This window comes from Parasteatoda tepidariorum, chromosome 5, assembly GCF_043381705.1.
Source record: "Parasteatoda tepidariorum isolate YZ-2023 chromosome 5, CAS_Ptep_4.0, whole genome shotgun sequence".
NCBI lineage: Eukaryota > Metazoa > Arthropoda > Arachnida > Araneae > Theridiidae > Parasteatoda > Parasteatoda tepidariorum.
Genome location: NC_092208.1, coordinates 59,715,525 through 59,735,639, shown reverse-complemented (window position 1 = coordinate 59,735,639; position 20,115 = coordinate 59,715,525). Strand labels below are relative to the sequence as shown.

The following is a 20,115-nucleotide window of genomic DNA, read 5'->3' as shown; positions in this document are numbered from 1 at the left end:
GCCGAATTCCATACCCAACTTTGAACAGAAAAAAAATCAACAACTGGAAATTTCTCGAAACTCTATGTTTCAATATGCACCATAACATGTGAAGAAGGAGAAAAAATTAATTTAGTAATTTCACTGGAAACTGCACCGAATTTTGTCATTAAAATAGACCATCTCCATGGTTGGTTGGTTGGTTAGTTAAAGTTTAATGGCACAAGAGCCAGAAGTGGCTATACTGCGCCAGTCACTAGGTAAAAGAATAGCACTTTTTCTTATATTAGTGAATACAGTCCTATTGTTTTGATGAACTTGATTAAATTGTGATGTATAGGGTCACTAAGTAGGGATGAAAGATTGGGATAAAATCTGCCGAAAAGTTTCTTCCTCAAATATTTGAATCGTCTGCAGTTAGTTAATATGTGTTTAATTGAAACATCAACTTGACATAGAGTACAGCTGGGTGCAGGTTCGGCTACCAGTAAATACCATCTCCATGGATCCTACGAGGGATTTAATAAAATTCTCGAAGCATATTTGCTACTTCGTGTTTTTTTTTCTTCTGTTATTTGATTTAAATATTCAAACTATTAGAGAACTTAATATAATAATATCACGGTAATAATAGGCTAAACTATTTGGTTTCAGTCATAACTTCTGTGGAGTAAATATTATCCAAACAACAAATAATAGTATCTAGCATTAGCAGGTGTTTTAGGCTTTGAAAAAACTATAAAAGTTAAGGTAGAATCGACTTTTTGTATATTTGAATCTTCTACTGAAATGATTATTGAGTAAAGTCAAAATGTCATAGAAAATTACGTAAATTTAAGCTAAGAACTGCAATATTTACATACACGCGAAAATTAATATAAAAGGTAAGTTATCTAAATACAATTCTCAAAAATAAATAACGATTGTCTTAAATGGTTTCAAAAACGATGTTCAAATAAACTTCACTCTACCCTCTTGTAGAGAAGGAAAAACAATTAAAATGTTTTGTAATTTTTTATGTTACTTAAAAGATCTTAAATTTTTATTTTTTGGCAAATAGTGATGTCTGTAGCATCTGAATCCAATTAAAAAAATGTCGCCCTGATGAATTTTGATCATTCAACCCTAACTTCTAAGAGACTATTTTGAAATGAACGACATAAGTTTCTTCTTTCTCTTCGTTTAGAGTTAATAGCATTCTTTCCTTTCCTTTTATATTTTTATTTAAAATTAATTGCAGTAAATATTTTATTTGATATTTAATCTGAAATTGGGTTCATCATTCGGGTTCGCCAAACCCACCCCAATTTTATCTGAAATTTTGTTGGATTTTTTAAATTAAAGGGAAGCTCAAATAATTATTAATGCAAAAAGTGGTGAGAAGTTTTTATTACATGTCATTTTCTAATTAAAACGATGCATAAAACCAAAGCTAATTAGTGAAATAAAATAATTAAAATAGAGTGACACAAAAGTGTGACTTACATGCCTATTTTTTAAAAAAAAAACAAATTGAATAAAATTAAAATTTTTAAGAAGCAATTAATATTAGGTATTACGAAAAATAATGAATAAAAACATCATAAAATTTAGCTTTAGCATATTGAAGAAGAAAACTTTACTTATTTTAAATTAGCGATAATAATTCAATAATAATTTTAGAAAATATGAAAATAAAGTAATAAATAAAACTTCTGAATGCAAACTAAAACTTATAAATGACCAGTATTTAGCTGTTCAAATGGCACTTATTCCTCGGTATCATGTAATTGACAGTGTTGTGATTTATATTATGAATCAACATAAGTAAGCTTTAAAAGTTAAAATAAACCTGAATATAAATTTAACTGGATTTTATTTCATCTGAGACGTTAAAACGTGTAAAAATCGCCAGCAAAAATATTTTATAAGTGTTTACAATGAAAAGTGAAATTCATTAAAAGATAAATTTAGTAATTTTACTTTCTGTTGCATGTTTTTCGTTTTAAAAATAATTTAAACTGTTTGGAGTGACAAAGTAAAGCGAAATATTGATGATTCTGGCTGCTATGGTTCATATTAGAATGGATTACAATGGCAGCCTAATGCATTATAAGCAAAAAATTCGTGTAAGGAAGTTTGATGGCTCTTTTATGGTAGCTTAATGGTACTTTTTAAAGCAAAAGAAAACTTTGTATCTTATTTAAGCTTAAAAAAAATCCTTTCAAGAATATTTGAACAACTTCAAGATAACATATGAACTTATTCAGATTCCTTTGAAAAAGATTTTGGAAAACTGGATATAATTCATGGATGATCAAGGATCAAGCAAAAAGTGATTAAATACCCATTTAATAACAAAATGGACCACTTAATACTATCCCCAAATCTTAGGATTGTAAAAATAATGATTAAGGCAGCTTAGTTCGTCAAGTGTCTGTGCGAAATTTGTTTAAGATTCGTTAAAAATTCATTTCTACAAATCCATGTCAGAAACGTGAGACACCTAACATGAATAAAAGGAGATGAATTCTGCTAGTTGAATACACGTCAAATTGAATTTCATTTTTTACTCAAAACTAAGGTAATGCAATTTTAGACGTAACTTAAAGTATTGACCCCTTTTGAAATTGAAATAAACACAATTACCTATTGTGAGACTATATAGTTTCATGAAAGGACTCTTTGATTTTTAAAGGAGGAAATATATTGAAAACTAACGTAACTCAGGGTGAGTGACATTTCATTAACTTTATTTTTCTCGTATTTTTTTGATTTAGGGATTACGTTTAAATTTACCATACCTTATTGATATTTTTCAATAAGTGCATTCCGTTCAAATATTTTTGCATACGTCATACACAAAATTATAAAAATGATTTAAATAATGACTGACAAATTTATGAATGTATTTTAGTTAAAAAGAATTTGGAATAAAAAACAAGATTTAGTGAGTACATTTATACTTATATTTTAATTTTTTCTTTCAAACTTCCATAAGAAAATATTATCTTTTAAGAGATAATAATAATTAATTCAATATTTCTTAAAATCTTTGATTTATTAAGAGATATTTAAGTCTTTGAATATTTAAAATGTAAAGGAAAAGATATTGTGTAAAAGAAAAACTTCTTACATTTTACTAACATTAATACCATTGAGAATAAAAACTACAACTGAAAAATTCATCATATGAATTATCGTTAAGTTCAATTGATTATTTTTAAAAATCAGTCAAGGAGAAATTAAGTATCGTTTGATAGTTTCGTCATAAACTTAGTTAGGAAGAAAACTCGTCATTAATTATTATTTTTTCTAATTTCTTTTAAAGCAATTAATACTATTTTCATCGTCTCTCAAATTTAAGTATTTTATAATCTAGCTATACTTCTCTTGAAATCGGAGTTACACAGTAATGATTCTTTAATAGCATAATAAATGTGATATTTATGCAAAAAAATACTCCTTTGCCTTAAAAGTGTCATCTGAAAAAAATGTAGTTTGAGATATGCATTAGATAAATACACATTTTCGCGCAATACCTATTAAAACATTAATGCCTATTAGCTTATCTGTAAAATGCTAAACAATCTAGTTTAAAAGTACATAAATTATTAACAACGCCTGACATTATGCGCATAAGTAATTTTTGGGTACCTTTTTAATTTTTTAAATAGATCTCCCGATTATAATTAGATTTGCAGTTCGTAAAAAAATGTGCAATAATGCGTGATGATTCGTTATTTATAGAGTTTAAAAACATTATCAGTCTTAATAACTAATAGTTGAAAATGGTTTAAGAATAATTTATGTATTTACAAATTGACATGAAAAATGTTGTCATCATTTAAAAATCAAATTAATGATGTTAATAAAATTATTGAAGTTGTGATATTATTAGTGATCGTCTGTATCAGTGGTGAAGATAAATTTAAGCCTCTGACAAGTGTTAGGGGGACAGGAAAGTAATGTCGTTTCTGTGCCTTTGATATTTGTTATCAAGATTTTATTTTTACTTACCCTCGTTAGCAATCGAAAATGAATAGAAAGGGATTAAACAAATGAATTGAATTTTAAGACTAATGAATATTTAATTCACCGAAACAACATTACTTTTCGGTCTTCTTAATAAATAACACCAAGTGTAAGATCAGACTTTGATTAAAAAAAATTTCAATGAATTTTTAAGTGCTAAAATCAAATATACTATTTATTTTCAGGTCACTTGAATGGTTTCTTTGTTTCAATTATTTAGGCTACACTAGGTTTGCACTAATGGGCTTTTGGCGATGGTTTGGGATTAATTCTTAGTACAGATCTGAAAACAAAATTCATGAATACTGTGGTGGTATAAGACCTGCGTGTCCTATAATATCACAATGGTAGAAGAAGTGGATGCTACACAGAGAAAAAAAATTCTGTTAAAATTAACGCACTGCATGGTAATGACATTTTTGGTAAAAAACAACATAATTCTGGTAATACAACCAAAATATATGGTATTTACAAACCATTTTTTTGGTATTTTTCCGTTCACATGGTAGCAGTTTACCAAAAATTCTGATTTTCAAGAATATAGTTTTTAATACGACATATCTGGTAAGAAAAATTAAACTAAAAAGTAATTTTCACCGAATGAACGGTTTTTATACCATAAAGAAATCATGATAAAATCACTAAATTTTGCCACATTTACTAAATTCTATCGCATATTACAAAGCAATATCTTTTTGTTAATTTTACCAAAACCATTACCAAAGTATTTCGGTAAAAATTACGGAGTGTTTTGGTGTTCCCATAGAGCAAGAAACACGATAATTTTAACCATATTCTAGGAGTTATGAACATATTTTTTCCACAGTGTGCTAGTCAGCATCTGATATTTACACTACCCTGTAAAAAATTGTGTGTGGACTTAAAGATCCGTAGGACTAAGGACATTACATTTGAGTAAATTCCAAGCATTAAAGTTCAGTTCTAACAATCAGCCAGCATCCATCATTGAATATGGAATAAAGCCAAGAGAATCAACTTAACGTTTTCTAAACTATTTATACGCGTCTTTTAGTCAATCGTAAAATAGAAAGAAAAATATTCTTCAAGTCACAGCTGAGCTAATGAAGTGTTGACATCCACTGCCGTGAAAAATAGTTTTGCGAAAAATACTTTTATGCTTTTTAATTTTTAATTGACGTTATTTAATGACTTTTTCTATGACTACTACCATTAAAACAGCTTTGCAAATATTGACTTCAGACCATCATAAGTAGAAGCTGCATATTTACTTGCTGGTATCATTCTGACATTGCATTTTTTTTAAAATAAGATATTTTTCTCTTTTATTTTATTTTCTAGTTGCTGTGTATTTTTTTCCCAATCAAACTTATAGGAAATGTAAAACACTGAAGCACTTATATCTTAAAATAAAACCGAGGTAGATAAATAGCAAAATGTAGAACTTTATTAAAGAATAAACCATTTTTAAGAGAAATTTCTTATTTTTTCTAAGCCTAACGAAACATAAAAAATATTTGCTTGTTATGCTTTAAATCAATGTCATAATTGTACGTTGGATAGGCTAAAGTATGTGCAATAGGTGCTTTTGTAAGCTAGTAAGTACAAATATAATTCCTTTTGGACTTAGCAACATACAATACTCAAAAAATGTTTATTTTCTTGGGGCTTACATAGTTTTCTTATTCAAATATTACGCAAAAATATTATTTGGTAAAAAGCTTTTGATTCTTTTAATTTAATTACGATAATACAGGTAACTTTTCATTTTATTTTATAACCTTCGTTGAACAGCCAACCCAATTTCATGGGTTTACGACTACCAACGTTCAACTCCGTAGCCTTGCAATTTTGAACCAATCCAGAAGACAAGGAAACTCCTGGATCAGTACCCCCAGAGGTATTGATTTGTTGAGGGAACATGGAGGACTTTGAGACTCGACAGATTTAACGTGCATCAGTCACCATTTACTACACGGGGAGTCTTCGGCCGGCGAGGATCGAACCCACGACCTCTTGGATATGGGCCCAGCGCCCTACCGACCAGGCTATCCCAGCCCCAATACAGGTAACTTGGAAATATTGTTAAAAAGAAGTTTTAATTCGTGTCTATCCCTCTTCAATAAAGTTTAAAAGAGTCTTTCAAGTTTGAAAATGGGTGCTATTCAATGCGTAGTATCCAATGGCCAAAGGAGCAACACCACTAACCAATTTTTATAAAGAATTTATTAATTTTTTTGCTGAAGTTTATTTCCCAAAAAAATAGTACCAAACAAATGTAAATTGTGTTTCTCAGAAAATGTTTGAATTATTTGGATTATTACTGTGTAAAAAAAATTAAAATTTGGGCAAAGTACAGCTCTTTCTATTAATTTTAAACTACTTTTGCGTTTTTGATCACATTTCTTATTAAATAAATTCTCATTTTGTATCTCTCATTAAGTTTCACATATTGTTAACATATGTTAAAACTAATCCATTCAATTTAAAAAAGACTTTGAAATAAGATAATTTTTAAAAATTTACGAACCATAAACAGAAATATCTCTATGTACTTGAACACAGCCAAAAAATGGCTCGTCAGCAGAGACCTGGCATGTGAAGCGGCCTTCGGTTTCCAAACTAACGTTCCTTAGATAGACTGTGCTTCTACCAGATTTTGAAAGCTGGAAAAAAGTTGAGAAAGGTTAAATATTCCAATTGATAAAGATACTTGCATATAAAGGATGTCAGTGTCGGAACTTTTTAAATCTTGTGGTCAAAATTTTGGAATTGGATAATTGTGTTGTTGTTGTTGCTAATTCCCATCTGGTCTGATGGAGTCAGACCAGATCAATAAATCCGTTAACATTTAGGAAGTCCGAAACTAAAAGGGGAGAGGAAAGAAAGTCGTTCCAGTCCAGCCCTAAACAGTTCAAGATGTGCTCAGGTGATGCCTGGTTTTGTTGGCATTTAGGGCAAAGAGGAAAGATCTTCTGATTAGCAGAAAATATGTGACTTTTCAGGCCAGTCGGGATAAGCAAGTGTTGGTCTGCCTGTCACCAGGAAGAGATAGAGAGAGTCCTGGTCTTTTTGCTTTATACCAGTAGTGAATAGGTGGAAGCAGCCACTTTTGTTTGTTCCGGGCCTTTTGCCTTGCGAAAAGTTCAAGGTATATAAGCTCTGAGGTGGAGGGGACTGGATGGTCTAATCCCTTCTTTGCAAGAGTGTCAGCCAACTCGTTTCCGTGGATATCGACGTGGGACAGGATGCATTGAAAGTGGACTTCATGCTGCTGGGAAATGAGCTTTACTTTTTGTAAGATCGAAAAACTGGTTTTATCTATAATGAGGGCCCAATTTTTGAGATGTTGAATTGAACTACGGCTGTCAGATAGTATCCAAGTATTTCCAAAGTGCCCTTCACTCAACATTTTCTCTAGTCTCCTGTCGATTGCAATTAGTTCGCTTCCAAAGACGGAACAAAAAACGGGGTTGCGTTGATGAAGAGTGTAGCTCTCTCGAGGTGTTTCAATAAACACTCCACTGCCTGTCTGCCTATCCATTTTATTGCCATCAGAGTATATTTTGATGTCGTTGGGAGGGATTTTATTGATGATTTCCATGATAACTGTAAGTGACGTCATTGTTGGTAAATCGTGGCATTTGTTGATTCTGAAACCAATCATGCTCCACTCACACGTGTGATATCGTTTACAGGTATCCATTTAAAACTGATTTAAATCACTTGGTTAGGCATAATTATTTCACTTCTTCTCGAGTTGCAAGTACCAATAATTAATGATTTTTAGTTATTTAATGATTAAGTATTGTCTTTACTGGTTTCAATTGGTACACGCAACTAAGGAAGAAGTGAAGCGATTATGCCTAACTATGCGATTTAAATCAGATTTAATTGGATCCCTGGGAGCGGCACGCGTGTTTGTCAAACCTGATTGGTTTCTGAGTCGACAAATGCCATGATTTACCAACGATGAAGTCACTTGCAAGAATCTGATTTTATTGAAACATGTACTGAGTGGAAAAACTGGGGATAAGGAAAATAGAAAGCAATAAATTTGAAATATTGAATTATTATAAAAAATTTAAACTATTGTTCAAAAACTAAATTAACCTTTTTTTGCATGTTGTGGTGAAATACTATAATCTAAGCATAAATATGTTATTGGGTTGATTTGGTTGCTAAAGTTCCACTATAGCTATGCTACTTGGCTATTTTTGACGAAGTAAGATGATGATTCGAAAGATCCGCAATGATGATTCGAAAGAAATACAGGTGTATATTCATTTTTTCCCTACATTACCACAAATTTAGATTGTGAGATGTAATACATTCATAAAGAATGTTCATGTGTAAGAAATTTATTCACAACAGGTTGAATAAAGTTATGAAAAAACAAAGGAAATCAATATATATATATATATACAGTCAATTCGCTATAACTCGAAGTACGATAACTCGAATATTACTATAACTCGATTTTTTTTATGAAGTACGACCCTTTTATCTTCAATTTCATGTTAATTATTCTCGATTACTCGAATTTTACTCCCTTTAACTCGATTTTTTTTTATCTTTTAAAGCAAAAAGAAAAACCTGGGAGCTGATATCTTGCCCCTTCCTTTGCAACACGCACACAATGTCTTTCGCACTCTTCATGGAGAAGCTAAAGCTGTCCCTCTTGAAGTATGTGAACAGTGGTTAAATGAAACGTTACCAAATTTACTTCAAGGATACAGTTAAAATGATGTTTTCAATATTGATGAAATGGGTTTATTTTTCTTCCAAATAAGACTATGTTTAAGGATGAAAACTGCTCGGGGGGTAAAATGAGCAAGGATCGTTTGACTGTCCTAGTTGGAGGAAAATACCGAAATCCCCGATGTTTCAAGAATGCAAAAACGTATTCTTTGGATTAGAAGTCTAACAAAAAGTTCTGGATGAAATCAGTTTTATTTGAAGACTATGTAAGAAAATTGGATCGGAAATTCTTAGCTAAAAAAAGAAAAGTGATACTTTTTATGGATAAATGCACAACGCATAAGTTATCTACCTAATTTGTAAGCAGTAAACTTGTCCCGCCAAACACAACTGCAAAGTTGCAGCCGATGGACCAGGGTATCATAAAGTGCTTCAAACAGTCTTATCGTAAGAGGCTTGTGAGAAAAATGATCTTAAATATTGTAAGCATTTAGAAGATTTGTAATTAATAAGCATCAATCAAATAATCCGACAATATTTTAAAAGTCCAAAACCGAAACTAACGGTAAGTCGAACTTCCAATATGTCGAAGTTTTTCTCGTCAGTCCTACAGGTCAGAAAATCTTTATTAATAAGGAGTTGGACCACCCTTTGACTGAATTACAGATTTAATACGACGTGGGATCGATGCATAAAGGTCATGGACAACGTTTAAAGGAATATTAAGCCATTCCTCTTGCAAAGCGGCCTCTAATTCCAAAAGATTTGATGGAGGTGGGAATAGGGAACGAAGTTTAGACTCCAAATATTGCCACAAATGTTCAATAATATTTAAGTCCGGAGACTGAGGGGACCAGACGAGATGTTCAACTTCATTGTCATGCTCTTCGAACCATGTTTGAACGCACCTAACGGTGTAGATAGGGGCGTTGTCGTCTTGAAAAATCGGTCGCTCTCCAGGGAATACAGTCTGTACAAAAGGATGAACATGATCCGCTAGAACGCTTAGATAGTCAATAGATTTGATTCTCCCATGCAGACGTACTAGTGGCCCAAGACCACGCCAAGATATCGCACCCCAAATCATAATGGAACCACCTCCATGTTTCACAGTTTGGTAAGAGGCTTTCAGGATCAAACGTTTCTTTGGGTGATCTCCAGACATAAACGCGTCCGGTGGTCTGAAATAAGGTGAAGGATGATTCATCGGACCATATTACCTGCTGCCACTGCTGTGGGGACCAGCCTTTGTGACCTCTACACCACTGACTGCGCTTGAAAGCATTGGTTGCTCTCACCTAGGGTTTACGAATTGCCACTCTCCCATAAATGTTCGCTGCATGAAGTTCTCTTTGAACAGTTCTTGTTGAAACGGGGTCCTGAAGATGACTGTTCATGTCTGATGTTATCTCGATAACGATTGCTTGTATTTTTGAGCTACTACGCGCTGCAAGACACGTCTATCCGATTATCAAGCTTTGACTTTCGGCCACTGTTTTGCTTTAAAGACTTCGTCTTACCTTCTTTCATGTATGCTGTCATAACGGCTGATACAGTACTTCTTGCAAACCCCAAAAGGTTTGCTGTTTCTGTCACCGATGCTCCACTTAAACGCGCCCCAACAATCATCCCTCTTTGGAATTCTGACAGGTCAGACATTTCACCTCATAAAAGCTAGTTAGATAAACTCATGCAACACAGGTGACTAATGTTGAGAGACTGATAGCTTCCTCTTCACGCTCACTAGGTGACAGACTTCTGTTGCAGGTGGCGCGGCTGTACTGCAGGTGTGAAATAAGTCACACTTTTTCACAGGTGTTCGTATTATTTTGTCATCCATCTGTATATATATATATAACAGGCATTTACAAAATTGTTTTAAAAAGTTAACTTGCATTTTATAGTTATGTGCATAATTTTACAATTTTTTAATTATTAAACATTGTTTTAAGTTTTTTACATTTTTATTTAGCTATTGGATATAATAAGTGAAAAAAAAATAGTTAGTTAAAATTAAATAGTTGTTTTTTATCAAATACTTGAAAGTTGATTTTGTTTAGAAATTTTATGAGCAGATTAAGGTAAAAGCATCAAATGTAAAAGGTTTCGGATTGGTTGAAATTTTCATTCTGAACAAAATTTCAAACTTTTGAATAAGTGCTTTAGCAGCTAAAATGTAGACATTTCCCTCGTCAATTCTTAAACAAAATGATTCTTCAAAGTCATTATGAAATTAATTATATTAATTAATAATTAGTATGAAAGTAATTCAGCTTAATACTTTATTCCTGACTATCACCATTAAATTATATTAACTAGCAACCATATACTAGCTTAAATTCATATAAATGGTCATAATAATGGAGAAATTATTCTGATTTTGCATTTAGCATTAAAACAATAAATGGCAAAAGCCCTAGTTAAGTACCGCTTTTAGTAAATAGGTAATTAACGTATATAAATGTCATAATTAGAATATAATAATTTATCGAGACTGTTTCCACTGTTTAGGCCGTGCAAATAGATAATTTCAGTTTAATAAATTAAATTAAATGCGGATTTGTTGGAGCACTTAAAGTTTCTAATTTGTATGAATATGTGTTCGTAAACAATTGTTAGAAAATGTTCTTAAAGGAGCAATGGTTTTAAAAATATTTAAATAGATAGTTGTAACAAAATAACGTTATATTTTCTGAAAATTAAAGTATGTTTGTTTTTAATTTCAAATAACATTGATTGAAAAAGCAAAACAAAAAAAAGCGTTGCATTTCTTTTTAATTCGTTTTCTTGCCTACTTTTATTTCGATTTTAATCGAAAAATAAGCTTTGAAAAATCTGCTTTAACTTAATCTAGCATTAACAGGGCTTTGAAAAACCTGTCAGTTTCAGTTTATATTTTGTTACTTTAGAACTATCCTTTTAATTCTTTTTATATCGGTTGTGACTGCGAAATATACATAACTTAGATATATTCTTTCAAACTCAGTTTTTTGCTCGATGATTTTTTATTTTTAAAATTTCCAGTGTAGAAAATTGCTTTTGTTTATACTTAAAGCAAAAATAACACTAAACGAGGAAATAAATATGGAATTACTTAATACAAAATATTGCACAGAATAGTTTTATAATAAAGTAACGAATGCATGCAAATAATTATTTTTTTTATTGTTAACAACATATTGTAAATATTCATCTAGGATTGAAATATCTTTGCACAATATGAGAATACATAAAAATCAAATTCATATTTTACATAAAACTAGCTGAATACCAGTTTCTTGGACGGAGTGAAAAAAAAGAAATAATCAATAAATCAGTACTGAATAACTCTACGAAATCATGCACATAATTGATAGATATACAATTAATAAAGCTAAAATAATAATTTTTTCATTCATTATTATTATTTCGTGCTCTTCCCGGTGGCTTTACGTTACTATATTGAGAAAAACACATTTTTAGTAATCCCATTAGGAAAGAGATTAACTGTATTCAGTATTACTTAACATGATGCTATTGCTCGCTGCCAACTGATAACAGTCGAAATTTACCAGTAAAAAGTAGTTTCCTTCAGTACGTATCCCTTTTAAGGGGCCGTAAAGCAACACTTATTTCCAAAGTATTTGTATCAAAACTGATCAGTAATGGTTAAGTTTTAATAAATAACAAGTTTATTTTTTTTAATGGCAGGCACTGAACTTATCGATCTAAGTCACAGAGGCGAGCAACATTACCCACGTTGCACTGCCACAGATACCCGTTTTCAGGGTGGCCCACATTCACACATACACTCAACGCAGGACCACACACATAGAGAAACATCCACTCCCGAGCGGGATATGAACCCGCAGCCATTGGCTTCGCTGTCAAGCACGCTAACCGCTTGGCCACCTTCCCGGCATAGTCAACAAATATATCATTAAAATACTTTATATCTGTATTAGTATACTTAATGCCTATTATGTAACCCTTCAACATTTGAGTTTTTTTGTGAAATACATTTATCAGTGACAGCAAACTAAAGCTGATATTTTAAAAACAAATAAAATTTTTCGTTAGAGCATGATCATATCTCTATCTGACCTTTAACGTTTATAAGTTGTGGTGAAATTTTTTTAAATTGGTTCTTTCAATACTAATTCATTAAAATATTAATATTTGCAACAATTGGAAAACTAATAAGAAAATCCCATTTCGTTTTTGGCTTATCCGGCTCTGAATTTTCACAGTAGAATATTCTAATNGAGTGCCAGAAGTGCTACTTTCTTCTCTTTACCCAGTGGGCACCTGTGGCGAAGCCACGGCGGTGGAGCAGCGTCGCCCACGTCACACAACCACAAACCCGTTTATAGGGTGGTCATATTCACACAATCAAAGGAGAAAGGACAATGAACGCAGAGAGAAAGAAGCATCCATGCCCTGAGCGGGATTCGAACCCGCAACCATCGGCTCCGCAGTCAGGCACGCTAACCACTCGGCCACCTGGTCGGGTTTTTTTTTCATATATATAAATGTCCAAAAATTATAATTTCTGACTGGTTCTGACGACTAATTGTCTATGTACAGAAAACAAGAAAAGATTATTTTCGCAGTTTGGCATTATTCTGAAACAGGATTGACTTCTTTTTGTTAATTTCTAAGCATATTTCCTCGCTATTATAATTAAAAATCTGGTATTTAATGTCTCAAAAATAGTTTAAAGACTCTGCGAAAAATTTAGGACAATCTGTTTGCAATTAAATAAAAATGAATTTATAGTTAATTATAATTGAATTTTTATTTGCCATATGAATTTTTTTAGTAGTTAATAATTGCAATTATCTATAATAATAAAATAAATTTGTTTCTGTCTGTCTGTGGACGTGTCTCTCTCAAAACTAAAGAACCTTTGATTCTTTTATTCTGAAATTTGGATAGCGGCTTCAAGGGGCAAATTGAGTTATCAATCCCAAGTTTTCAGGTAGTTTGTGTACCACATTGGACTGATCGTTAAGACACGGTTCCCAGCAGATCACCGAAGTCAAGCATCACTGACTGCGGTCAGTGTGCGGGTGGGTGACCACTTGGATCAGTCTGCGTAGGTACCGAGGGTGTGCGGTATTGGTCCTCGTTAAACTGTTCTACCGTAAAGTGCTCGACTTCGCGTGCAGATCGTCGGGCTACCGAAGAGGGAGTGCCGTCCCCTCTGCAGAGGATCAAAATTGTGATGGCATGTCTTCGGATCATCCTCAGGGATGTTTCCCAGACCGTCGCCAATAGCCCATTGTGCAGCTCTAGTGCTACGTAAATGAACAACAGAACCGATCAAGTAGTTCGTTTAGTAAAGCTTTTCTCATTGGTTAAGCATTACAAACCATTTTAAATTAAACTGTAGATGATTCAATTTTTTGTGTGATATTAGTGACGTTTGAGAGCTTATAACTATATTTAATGAAAAAAAAAAGTTTATTGCATGTTCTTTAATATTTAATAATTTTTTATTCGTTATGTCAGAAAAGCCAAATGACTAATTTGAAAGTGGCTTGAAAGGCAGACTATGTCCCCGTAAAAATATAATAAATTACTTGATACCATGTAATTATTTCGTTTAGAGTTATACTTTTAAAACGTGTTTCTATAAAACTAAATAATTTATAATTAACTGTTACTGAAAAAAAAAGAAAAAGTTATTTTAGGGAAAGCAAAATTAGCGAAAAATGATAAAACTAATTCGTTTAGGAGAAACGTAACAAATCGCCAAACTATTATTAACGCCAATGATGATTAAATTATCTTGGTAATAAGTTGCAACTTTGCCAGGATAGCCTGGTTGGCAGGGCGCTGGACTCCCGTTAGTGAGAATGGGAGTTCGAATTCAACCAGTCGAAGACTCCCCGTGTAGTAAAAAGTGACTGGTGCACGTTAAATCTGTCGGATCACAAAATCCTCCATGTTCCCGTAACAAATTATATCCTTGCGGGTACTGAGATTGATTCCTTCTCTGGTTCAGGTCAAAATTACGATGTGTGGATGAATTAATCGATGTGTGAATGGGTCTCCCTATAAACGGGTGTGACAGAATTCTTCAAAAATTCGTCAGCTTCGAGCAATAGCATCATGCTAAGTGATGCTGAATGCAGTTAATCTCTATTTTGATGGGATGAACTACTAAAAACGTGTTTTGTTTAATTTCATAACGTAAAACCACCGAGACAAAATTAAGAATAAAATAAAAATTAAATTAAAGGAAAATAATATAGATGGAATCACTTAAACTTTATTAATTGTCTCGGTATATGCCTATCAGTTTTGCTTATAATTTCGTAGTGTAGTTTATCAATACTAATTTATTGTTTATTTTCCTGTTTTACTCTACACAAAGGACGAGTATTCACCTAATAATCAATATTTCACTCGAAATGAGAAAAACAATCAATAATTTAAGATTTAAAATTTTGCAAACTTTTGAAACTGGACGATTTTAAAATAGCAGATAATAAAACAGATATAAATACATTACAACATGTATAAAGTTAAGGAATTATCTTTTAACGATATTGGTAAAAATTTATTTTATCTGCATCGAGTACTTTTTTTATTGAATTAAGGTAATCTTTAAAGTTGATTTTTTCAATTCATCATGTTGCATAATTTAATTATTTTTTGTTGCATTCCGGTTGATTTTTACGAAACGTAACATTGATTACGAAACATTTTATAGACATTCTTGCTAGTTTAATTTTCTTGCATGCTAAATATTGCAGTAAGTCCTTAAATTTCCGATTTTTAAATGATTTATTCGGCTTTTTGAAAGATGTTTATCAAATTTAATTATTGAAGAAATGCATGTTTATTAAACTAAAACAATAAAAAAAATCACTCAAGGCTTTTATAAAAATGTATGCATACATAGATTGTAAAGGTAACATTTCGAAACATTTTGCTTTCTTAGAAAAAAAAGCTGTAAAAACATTTTGATGCAGCTTACTTTAAAATTATGTTCTGCGTATTTTTGTAAGAAGGAAAATAACTCATCCCATATATTTCTGTCAACTATAGCTTAAAAAGAAGTAAGTAAATGGTATACAAATAGAAATTCTAGTTTGCTCAAGATATATTCATTAATGCTTACGTTGCAGAAAAAATTTTAAGCTTCAATTTATTTTCCTGTGAATGAGCAACAACAATTTCTAAAAGTATCCAAAAAAAGTGCAATTTGGGAAACTTTAAATAAAGTTTGATTAATGATAAGGAAACTGGAGGTCATTACAGTCACAAATAAAAAAAACTATTTTGGACGAGTTTTCAGTATGATTGAGTATTTCATTACTTCTCATTTCTTATGATAACTTGTGTGATAATAAATACATATAAATTCTTGAACAAATTTTAGGTTAAGTTAAAAAATAAATTCGGTTTATTTGAAGCGATTTTTCTTCGTTCGTAATCTCCTTTAAGTATGCTTGAGTAGATTGCCAAATATGTAGTCTTTTAGAATAGTTTGCCGAAAAGAGAGGCTTCTTGCATGTTAATGATATTCATTTATATTTGGCAGTAACTCCCAATTTATTTAACATATTTGAAGTCAAATAAATCTTTTGAACCTTAACTGAATAGAAATTGGTAAGATACTTAAAAGTCAAAGTAAAGTAAATAAAAAAGTTTTTTTTTTTATCAAAGATATATTTGCTAATAAAATTAAACAGAAAAAATCGAGAGAAAAAATGAAAAAAAATAAAGAAAATAGTGGTTTTACTTTCTAAAGTCACACAATAATTTCTGATTTCATTTTAAATGGTTATAGTTTCATTATAGTCTCCATTCAACATTTTAATTTTGATATTTAACACCGTGGCATAAATTTTTCTACCTCTTTAATATTTATGTAAAAGTATTAAAACTTGGGGAAAGTTGATTTCATCTACTTTTCTGCATATATGTATATATATATATATATATGATATTANTCATGTTTCTCGATGTTCTGGGTTATATTGCTAAAAATTTATAAATATTGTTGAGTGATGCAATTATTATTGCATACGTTATTGTAATATTGTAGGGACGTTAAGAAATAACCTTTGCAGTTTCCTTGTAACTAAATAACGCAATGATTTCTACTATTTGAGATTTTTGATTAGTACCAAGCAATACATTTTAATAAATGTGTAGTTATTTCATTTCAGAATTTTAAAGGCAGTTGTCATTAAGTAGGAAATTAATATCTCAGATTTTAACTACCTTAAAAGTAGAATTTTGTTTGGGAGGTTTTTTTTTTAACTCTTTCGGTGCCCGTGGTCATACGTTCTGCCCGTGGTCATACATTCGTGGTAAGTAAAAATCTCTTCAAGAGCACTGTATGGCAACATAAGCCGCAAAAGCATGTTTTATGGCATGCATAGAAAACTCAAGCGTGACTGACATTAAACTTTTAATTTGGATTGCGTCAACCATCTGTGACTGGAGAGGCATTTATCGTGTTTAAAAAACATTTCTAAACTATTCATTCTGTTTTGTTGTAATCTAAAACAATCTTCGGCTTAAGCTGTGGAGGCTCAGGGGATAGAGCCCTCGCCTCTCTGTGACGTGACCCAAATTCGGGTCATTGGAGTGAGGTGACCCGGGAATCCCAGCGATAGCTAGTCGATACCAATTTTGCCCTCTGCTCTCACCGAACACACTGTTGACGAAAAATATCCTCAGTGGTAGATGACTTATGGGCTAGAGTCCCTTTACCGTCATGCTAATCGTGGGAGTTCCTTATGGTTCTCCTCTCTAAGTAACGCAAAAACGGGTTAGTTCCACTAACAAAGTCCTCCACAAACGGAAACTTCTCCCAATACTTGACTCAAAAGTTCCCTTGTCTTCTGGATTGGGTTTAAAATTACAAGGATACGGTGTTGAACAATGGTAGTCATAAATCTGGGTCGTCTGTTAAACGACTATTATAAAATTAAAATAAAAATCCTCCGTTTAAAGCCAAGATGTCCCTCAGCTGATGAGATCTCTTTTTTCAGGGACACAGGTCTCCCGGCATGGCGAACACGTGGGTTTTCTTTTCCCATCAGGGTCCGATACAACGAGATGGTAATCGAACACAGACAAAAAGTCCTCCATAGTAAATTTGGCAACCACGACAAATGGTAAGAGAAAGGAGAAAGTATGAGTAAAGGGAGAGGAAAACGAAGGGAGGACGGATCACTAAGAAGACCAGCTCTCATAGGCCCCCATGTAAACCTGTTCCGGAGGTAACGGTTACCTCCATCGAGGTGTGGAAGTATTGCTAGGAAAACAACCTGCCTCCTTACAGAGGTTCTCTCCGTCCTTACCCCGTAAGCAACCCTATTCCTCTCCTCTCCCAACAAACACCTTTCTCCTTGTCTTTCCCCACTCATGTAAACAGCTAATGAAAGGTTACTTAAACGCCGTCTGCTTTTGTTCTTTACAGACTTATATGGTTTTGAAAAAGGTTTACTTATTAAACAAGGAAAATATTTACTTGTGACGAATTCATTAAAAAATAAACATAATTTATTAGTTTAACATAGGTGTATAATTTAAATAGATATCGGTCACTTAAAGATGTCACTTTAAGCAGTCACTTTAAAGATGGCGAAAAATTTGTTGTTAAACAAGTCTACTATGTTGTTAACCAACTATTTGTTGTTAAACAAGTCTACGCTATGATGGATGAAAGATGTGCGCATGCGTCGGCTCAAGAAAACTTTGGCGCTTTTCTTGTCTTACAGAGGGACCTTGCTGGCCCCTGCTTCGTATCGGAGAAGCTAGACTTCTTCTCACATTATACTCGGTACACTGGGGGCGTGACTCCCAGAGTTTACCTCACCCTCTGAGAGGGCTGTAGTACTCAGAGAACGTGTCATAGATGCTACTTACGTCCAACGATAGTACCCCGAGAACTTTTTTATAGAAGTGACCAATGGGCTGTAGTAGTACCCAGAGAACATTTCATGATTGCCGCCAATGGGGAGTGGTAGTAATCAGAGAACGTGTCGTGTCTCCCATTAAAGATCAAAGTAGTACCTAAAGGCTTAAATTTTAGTTTCCTTTAGATTTTTTCCTTGAAAAAGCAAATACTATTTTCGAAGGTGAAAATTTTTCCAATGCTTTTTCCTAAATAAACATAGACTTACCAAGTTATTACACAAAAAATAAAATAAATGCACAAACTAAAATAAAAAAAGACCATCTGTTTGTGCCACTAACAAGTTTCAAAACCGTATTTTGAAAAAAAAATAATAACTTGTTTATTAACAACTAAGCACAAGCCCTCAAAGAAAAAGTAAGTTAATATATGAGCAGTATTATGTTACTTCAAAAATAATCTGAAACAGAAAGGATAACTTATAACAATAACTTATAAGAATATATTAACATTCAGTGTGAAACTGTTAAAAGAACGAAATATCTTAATTATATTTAGAAAATTATTCCTCCAGACTTTTTTTTTGAAAAATAGAAAATAGATCACTATTTTTGGAACTGATAAATTTAATTGTTCAAAATGTTTAAAATTTTTTTAAAATGAAAGCAGAGTATAAAAAAAACTCTAATAAGCAATACTGAGTTTAATATGAAACAACCACGAAATTTTACTATTATTTTTATCCTTATTTCGAAGAGTAGTATTCGTTAAACACGTTCTCTAGAGACTCTAAGAGAAGTAAAAAAGTTAAAAAAAAATTAAATAAATGCTTAAAATACGTGGTATGTTTCGCATGCAAGAACTATTTCTCAAGGGGGTTGTTTGTTTTAGTTTTTTCTTTGAAACTCGATATATGCCACTGAACAATCATTTTTTGTTCGAATTCACACCTGCGTGAAATTTAAAACTGTATCATTTTATTTTCGTATCTTTTTATGCAGTGAATTTAATATTTTTTGAGCTATGTTTTTAACTGAGAGAAAAGTTTTTATTTTCAAAAAATAAATAAGAAATGTAAAATATATTTGGAAACTTCTAATTCAGTTTACAGAATAAAATGTTTGAATTCGAGGTAAATTTTAATTTTTAAGAATATATTTTTTTAAAGATAAATATGAGAAGTCACAAAACAAGTATTAAATATATTTTTTAAAAAAATTACTAGAAGTCGAATTAAGAAATTTAGAAATCTTTCAATCAGCGTATCAATGCATAATTATATCTTGCCAAAACGTTAAAATAACGTTTTTCGCATCTTAGTCTCTATTTATTTAGAATCAAAAATAGAAAAAGCATGAATAAAACTATCATTTTATAAATTTTAAACTGAAATTATACTAAATAAGTTCTATTTTGTGCAAATATTTTAGCTGCAGATGGATAGCAATTGTTTGAAATTACTACTGTTTGTAATTGATAGTCGGACATAAAACTATATCTTCCTCTATCGCAGTTCGGAAAAAAAAATCACAATTTATCTGAAAAACAGTCCCTAAAGTCATGTTGAAGCGTTCCTG

The 20,115-nt window shown here is 31.8% G+C and overlaps 1 protein-coding gene across 1 annotated transcript in view; it reads right to left on the bottom strand.

Annotated features, from left to right (window-relative positions):
• Positions 1 to 20,115, bottom strand: part of LOC107446607 (cell adhesion molecule 3) — a 124,768-nt gene that overhangs the window by 7,769 nt on the left and 96,884 nt on the right. The window contains exon 4 of the mRNA XM_016061299.4: positions 6,503 to 6,638. Coding sequence (XP_015916785.1) covers positions 6,503 to 6,638 — 136 coding nt within the window. The remainder of the gene's footprint in view (positions 1 to 6,502; positions 6,639 to 20,115) is intronic.